The sequence below is a fragment of the Nannospalax galili genome, unplaced genomic scaffold (genome assembly GCF_000622305.1).
Source record: "Nannospalax galili isolate Female #2095 unplaced genomic scaffold, S.galili_v1.0 scaffold580, whole genome shotgun sequence".
NCBI lineage: Eukaryota > Metazoa > Chordata > Mammalia > Rodentia > Spalacidae > Nannospalax > Nannospalax galili.
The window spans coordinates 980,250-987,563 of NW_008345762.1; the positions used below are offsets into that span (position 1 = coordinate 980,250).

Sequence of the window (7,314 nt, forward strand, 5' to 3'; positions counted from 1 at the left end):
TTTTAACCTTTAAAAAAGATCTCCATTTCATTTTAGAATATACTGTTCCTCACAGAATCATTGTTTTTGCTCATAACACTGAGATGTTGGCGCATGTATCTCTAATCTGTATGTATCTGATTATTACTAGTCATAATCGGTTGGACTTGGACCCTTGGCACCTGTGTATGTCTATGAAGTCATTGGGTGGATTTCAATGGTAATGTTTATCACCTCTACTAATTATCATGACGTAAATTTCCATGCTTCCTCCTCAAATATAATACATTTTTAAAAATTTGTTGATTTTTTTTGGTGTGTATATCACACAGAACATCCCAAACCATCTTATTCAACTGTACACCCACTTCCCAGATGGCACGAAGACCCATTTTAAATCTTTGCTCCTTTAGGTTATTCATGATGTTACTCTGCTTCAAACTAAAATCAAGTATATCTCAAAAAACTCGACTTTGAGAGCTGAGATGCATCTGTCCTGTGTTCTGCACAGGTGAGTGTGATGTGCCAGATACCTGTCTAGAACCCCAGATTTACCTTGACATTTCAGATAAGAGACCCAAATCCTAAATGTTAAATGATACAATCAAGGATGTGTGCATGTGGAGGGAGGGGGAACCAAACCCCAGTGGGAATATAAATCTTAGTCTTTGGCATTGACTGTTAAAATATTATAATTGTCTCCTGTGCATGTTTGTTAGGAATATTGAAAAGAATGGGGATGGTTCATTTTTTGAATAAAAGTGTGAGACTCACTGAAAACCTCGTATATCTTAGCTGATCACACCAGGTTACTTTAAACTTAAATCCACATTTACATTTACCTAAAAGAAAATCAAAGAAAAAGGGAAAGGAATATATCATGAAAATCAAGGTCAGTATGCAGGGTGGGAGGCAGAAGTCTTGGGGAGAGAGAAGGAACACATTCAAATTGTCAACTTCTTGGAGACTTAGTGGTTGAGAGCTTACTATTGTTGCAGATTACTCAGCAGTACTCGGCTCCCATGTTGGATGACTCAATTGTAACTCCAGCTCCAGGGGATTCAACACACTCTTCTGGCCTCTGTGGATACCCACTTATGTACACATACCCATACACAGACTCTCACACATATACATAATAAAAATACATCTTAAAAATTCATCTCTTGGGGGGCTGGAGAGATGGCTTAGCAGTTAAGAGCACTGGCTGTTCTTGCAGAAGACCCGGGTTCTAATTCCAGCACCCACATGGCAGCTAACAACTGTCTATAACTCCAGTTCCAGGGGCTCCAACAGCCTCTTCTGTCTTCCGCAGGCATTGCAGGACATGGGTGCACTTACGTACATGCAGGCAATAACACACATACAAAATAAAAATAAAATATTAAAAAAATTCATCTTTTCAAAAATATTTTTATTTATGTGAATGAATGTGTGTGCCTGTGTGAGTTTGTGCATCAAATGCACGCAGGTGCCTGAGGAGGCCAGAGGGCCTTGGATCCCCTGGAGCTGGAGTTACAAGCAGTTGTGAGTTGACAATGATGGTGAACCCTGGGCCTCTGGAAGAATGGCAAACGTTCTTAACTGCTGAACCATCTCTCCAGCACCCAGCTTCAACTTCTTTTTGTACCTTACTAGTTGATCCTTTTGAGAAAATCTAAGGTGTAGATGAATGCCAGGTTTGGTTGGGTCTTAGCAAAGTTGTGATAATTGGCAGGATTTTCTTTGGGCTTTTCTGGTTAAAATAATTTTTTGTTTTATTTTTATGTGTATGTGTGGATTGCCTGCATGTAGGTAAGTGCACCTGTGTTGTGCAATGCCTGCAGAGGACAGAAGACTTTCAAGTCCCCTGGAATTGGAGTTATGGACAGTTGTTAGCTGCCATGTGGGTGCTGGGATTCAAATCTGGGTCTTCTGCAAGAATACCAATGTTCTTAACTGCTGAGCCGTCTCTCTAGCCTAGTTTAAAATTTTAAAAGCAACATTCCTTTAGATAAGATTGGGATCTGCCCTTCATTTTCCCAGGTCTATGCTGGGTTACTGTCTTCCTGAGTTTGCGTGGGACTTGAGTATGCTGACACCATTGCCATAGAATCATTCTTATTAGCCTGTATTCACTGCACGTAGTGATAGGTCTCAGAAATATAGATTCGAGTGCATCGTATCCTTAGACCATCTGCCCCTGTCTTACCCTCAATTGTCTCCCTTTCTGCTAATGTTCTTTTTTCCAAATTCTCCCTCCTACATTCATGTCATGGATATACGATCCAGGATCCACATATGAGAGAAAACATGCAATATCTTTGTCTTGAACTGAAATTCATTTTTTCCTTCAAGTAATTACATTAGACTGACCCTCTATGTACTCTTCTCATAGAGAGTAATAGCTATAATAGCAGCTATTATTTTTCTGTTTTTTTTGAGACAGGGTCGCCCTGTAGTCCCATCTGGTTTGGAACTCACTATGTAGACCAGGCTGGCCTCCATCTTGCACAGCTCTGCCTGCCTCTGCCTCCTGAGTACTGGGATTAATGATGTGTACCACCACACTGGGTGCAGCTATTTTTCAATATAATATTTTTATTAATGATTCTTTGAGAATTTCATACAATGTATTTTGTTTATATTCACCCCCACTCTTCCTCTATTTCCTCCCAGATCCACCACCACTTCCCCATCCCCCCAACTTCATGTCCTCTTTTAAAAAAAATATTTTATTTTTATTTGTGTATGCATGTATTTCCTACATGTAGTTAAGTGCACCCATGCTGTGCAATGACCATGGAGGACAGAAGAGACTGTTGGATCCCCTGGAGCTGGAGTTACTGGACAGTTGGTAGCTTCCATGGGGGTGCTAGGATTCAAACCCGGGTCTTCTACAAGAACAGTTAGTGTTCTTAACTGCTGAGCTATCTCTCTAGCCCCTGTCTCTTTTTTTTTGTTTTAACAACCCTTCAAGTTCAATTTGTGCTTCCCATATACTCATGGGTGAGGGGCCATTCACTGGTCAACCTACCAGAGTCCAAAGCCTTAAGAAAATTGACTTTTCCTCCCTGTCTCCCAGAATCCATCAACTGTCTGTAGCTCCTCAGGGGTAAGGGCTTGGGAATCCCTTCATCTTCCATGTTAGAATGTTGACTGGCTTGATCTCCTTTAGGCAACCACAGCTGCTATGAGTGTGAGTGCAGTGGTCCTGTCATGCCCTAAAGATTGCTTTGTTCTAGTCCTCCTCAACCTCTGGCTTGAGCCTTGGGCCCTGAGCCTTGGGACAGGTGGTGGTGATACACATGCCCTCTTTTTGGCTAAGCATTCCACTGACACTTATTTTCTACATTTGGATTAGTTGAGTTGTGAGTTTCTCTGTTAACCACCATGCACTGTAGCCAACATTTATAATCTCTTATATGCTTACATTGTTGTAAGCACTTGAGTGAGAAGTCTATTACCTATGGCAACTTAGTGAATAGATACTGTGATGCCAATCTTCAGGAGAGGAAACTTGGGCACAGTGAAGTTGTTTCTTGCTCAGTATCATTGGTTGGTCAGTGGTGGAACCAGAAAGTGAACCCCTGCTTCCACAAACATTGCCTATAAAGTTCTGGAAAGTCAAATGGGAATCAATGCATCTACTAGACACTGGAATCTGCCCTTGATCTCGGTTTTCTAAATGATGAGGTCTGAATAGATCTTCAGCCTCATGTGGCATTTTTTTCTTCTTATTTTAGTCGGTACCCTCTCATATGTGAAGCTGAATGTAGAGGGAATTTCACTGGCAATCCTCCTGAATGGACAGTAGACATGACCACACAGCGCACAAGATGCAATGAAGCAGCTCCGTCAGTGCAGCCAAAGTAAGGACGCTCCAAACTAGTATTTTTCAAATTATTTTAAGTGTATGAGTGCATTGCCTGCATGTGTGTAGTGCACCCATGCAATGCCCTCGGAGCTCAGAAGACAGCATCAGATCTCTGGAACTGGACTTATGGATAGTTGTTAGCTTCCATGTGAGTGCTGGGAACTGAATCTGGGTCCTCTGCAAGAGAAGCTAGTGCTCTTAACCACTAAACCACCTCTCCAGCCTCCCAAATTAGTATTTTAATGTCTTTGTCCAACAGGCCTTAGATATGCCAAGAAAATTGTCTAGGACATGTCCTGTGTTTGTATTAAGACATAATATGCCTAAAGAAGTTCTAGATCAGGAATGGAAAATTCATGCCTTCCTGTGTTTGTGGAAGTTATTACTAATAGTGGTCTTGTAGTCTTCCATTAATTGGTAGAGATTCTATATCAATTAGAGATGTCCCTCTTGGGCATTTTGATGGTTGGTCTTAATTAAGACATGAAATGATTTAGAATTAACCTAGGAGATATGCCTCTGGGTGTGTCTGTGAGGGTGTTTCCAGAGAGGATTAATTGGGTGGGGGTGGGTGGGGAAGAGAAGATACACCCTTAAAGTGAGTGGCACCCACTTGATCAGGCTGTGCCCTATCTGAGCTACCAGCTGGTGGTCTAAGGAAGAAGTACCACCTGGCTGCCTTTCCTCCTGACCACATGTATTTATCGTTGCTCCTACCATCCTCTGCTGACATCAGACTCCATCTTCTTCAGCCTTTCAACATCAACTGAAGACCACCAGCTCTCCAAGGAGTTCCAGGCCTCCAGAACCAGTTTGGTACTGCTGAGGCATCTAGCTTCATGGATTATCAGCTACCAGTCCTTTGCCACTCCAGAATGCAGATGGTTATTGTTGGAATACTTGGGCCCTACGTAAGCCAATCTCATAGAGAAGCTTGCCTAATGCGTATAAGAGCACACTGTCAATAGGAAAAAGAGTGCCTGTCACTTCCAATGTCAAAAAAATCTGAATGGAGAAGATCATGAGTGTTAATCTACATTTGAGTCATGAAGGGATGGAGCTACATTTAAAAAAATATTTTTAAATTGAATTTTTGTGTATTTCATACATAACATCTTAATCATCTTTATGCCCCCTTCTCCATTGACCACCCCCTCCCATAGCCCTCCACTGGAATTCATACATTCTGTCATTTGTGTTAAGGCCTATCATGTCAAGTTAGGGATCCCAGTTGTCCCTCAGTGCAAGTTCATCTGCTGGGGTCTAATCAGCCATCTAGAGTCCCTCCCTTTAAGAAGATTAGCTTCTCACCACCCAGCAGTAAGCAGCTGCCAATAATTCTTCAACTAAGATTGGGGTCTGCTGTCCATTTCCACAGTTCTGTGCTGGGTTTTTGTCTGCTTGAGTTTCTGTGCTGGGTTTTTGTCTGCTTGAGTTTGCATGGGTCTTGTGCATGTTGACACCATTGCTGTAGATTCATATGAGAAGAGTCCCAGGAGCCTGTAGGACTCTATTTCCATATGGTCCTGCACCTCCTCCTTGGCTCTTATGATATTTCTGCCCCCTCTTCCATAATGGTCCCTGAGCCCTGGTTAGGTGGATTTTAATGGGACCTGTCCAAGAACCCATACTTCGTAAATTTAAGCCTCCATATTTTGCACATAGTAAGAAATTACAATTGTTTAGGAATGTGACAGTCTTGGGGTTTTCTCTAAGATCTATGACCTCTCCCACTATGTGTATTTGGCTAGGTTTATAGTACCAGACATGAATTTCCTCCCATTGAGTGGGCTTTAAGTCTAATTAGGTAGCTGTTGATTACCCCCAAGATAAAAATGCCACTACTGCACCAATGTTATTTGATGTGCTGGTCATTGGTATGGTTTTTAGGCCTTGAACCTGGGGTTGAATCATTGATGTTCTCCTTTGGCAGCTTTCAGAGTGCTTTCCAAAGCTATGAGAGGTGGCTTCCAGAGCAGTTTCAGTTCCACTGCTCCAAGTCCTGTGGGTTTTAGACAGAGTTAATAGGAAAATCCAGAACATTTGAGATATCCTTCAGAGCTTGAAGAAGCAAAAGTATTCTTAGAGGTAGTTAAGTAATGTTTGTATTGGAACTTGTTTTTAAAGATATTTTATGTGTATGAGTGTATTGCCTGCATGTGTGTAAGTGCATCCGTGTCCTGCAATGTCCATGGAGGTCAGAAGAGGGCATCAGATTCCATTGGAACTGGAGATCAGATGGTTGTTAGCCACTATGTGGGTGTTGGGAACCAAACGCAGGTCCTCTTGAGAGAAGTCAGTGTTTTATTTACTGCAGAGCCATTGCTCAAGCTCTTTTTTTCATAACCATTTTTTCTTCCATTTCAGTAATACAGCGATTACAGACCCTTGTTTGCCAAATGATGTGCGAGAGAAGAGACTGAGATGTACATCCCTCAGTAGAGAAACAATTTGGACACTCTGCAGTGAATGTTTAGTACTGAAGATTTAACGTGCTTCTTGTAGAAATTTGGGAAGCTGGAATAAAGTGAATAATATATCAACTCTCATCTACTTCTAAAAAAAAAAAACCCTATTTGCAGTTTTAAATAAAAAGGCATGCTACCTTCTTATATTCCTGTCTTTAAAGGGGGCTGTCCCTGCTTTTAGCTGTATGGAATTTGACTAATAAATTTTTTTTATTACATGCTGTTTGTAATTATTGGAGGACTAATTTGTGCACCACTTTAAGCTCCAATGATCATTATTATAAAGAGTTTTTAAGGGTAAAATTGTCAGCTCTTCTCAGTTGCTGGTTCATGCTCTTAGCTAAGGCTTGGTTGTGGTTGGACCAGGAGGAGGCAGCATATAAACAACAAAAGTATATCCCATAATATCCTGGGAAGATGTAGCTGCTCCTGAGGGAAGGTGTGGCATAAGAATGAGACAGGATGGTAGGGAGTTGTGGCATTCTAAATACAGCATTAGGGAAGGCTGACTAGAGGCTGACAGGAATGAGAAGAGTTCAGGAGTGACAGACTGAGCTGTGTGGATCCTGCGGGGAGGGGTGCTGTAGGCTGCAGAAGACTTTATACTGTATGAAATGAGCCAGGCACAGGTAGACAAATACTTTGTGATATCATTTCTGTGAAGACTCTAAGGATGTCGACTCAAAATTATAGAGTAGAACAGTGGTCACCAGAGGTTGGGAAGGGAGTGGAGTGGGTGTGGAAAGATGTTGACTAAAGGGTAAGAAGTGCCTGGGAGAATAAGCCATAGTGATCTATTGCATAGAATGCTGACGATAATAGCTCTGTAGTCTGTTTCACAACTGCCAACAGGGATCTTAAGGTTTTCATCACAAAAAAGCAAGTTAACAGAGTTTTAAAATAAGCTCACCTGGTTTAATAATTTCTATAACATGAATTAAATTTCATCGTAGGACATTCTTGATGGAAATGGTTAAGAGGTTACTTGGCTCGCCAGTCAGTCCTGTGGAG

At 41.6% G+C, this 7,314-nt stretch overlaps 1 protein-coding gene across 1 annotated transcript in view; it reads left to right on the forward strand.

Moving 5' to 3' along the window:
* LOC103741279 (oocyte-secreted protein 1-like) overlaps positions 1–6,326 on the forward strand; it is an 11,238-nt gene extending 4,912 nt beyond the window's left edge. The window contains exons 3-6 of the mRNA XM_008842032.1: positions 393–490; positions 3,705–3,830; positions 4,588–4,746; positions 6,203–6,326. Of these exons, the coding sequence (XP_008840254.1) occupies positions 393–490; positions 3,705–3,830; positions 4,588–4,746; positions 6,203–6,326 (507 nt within the window). The remainder of the gene's footprint in view (positions 1–392; positions 491–3,704; positions 3,831–4,587; positions 4,747–6,202) is intronic.
* The last annotated feature ends 988 nt before the right edge of the window (positions 6,327–7,314 follow it).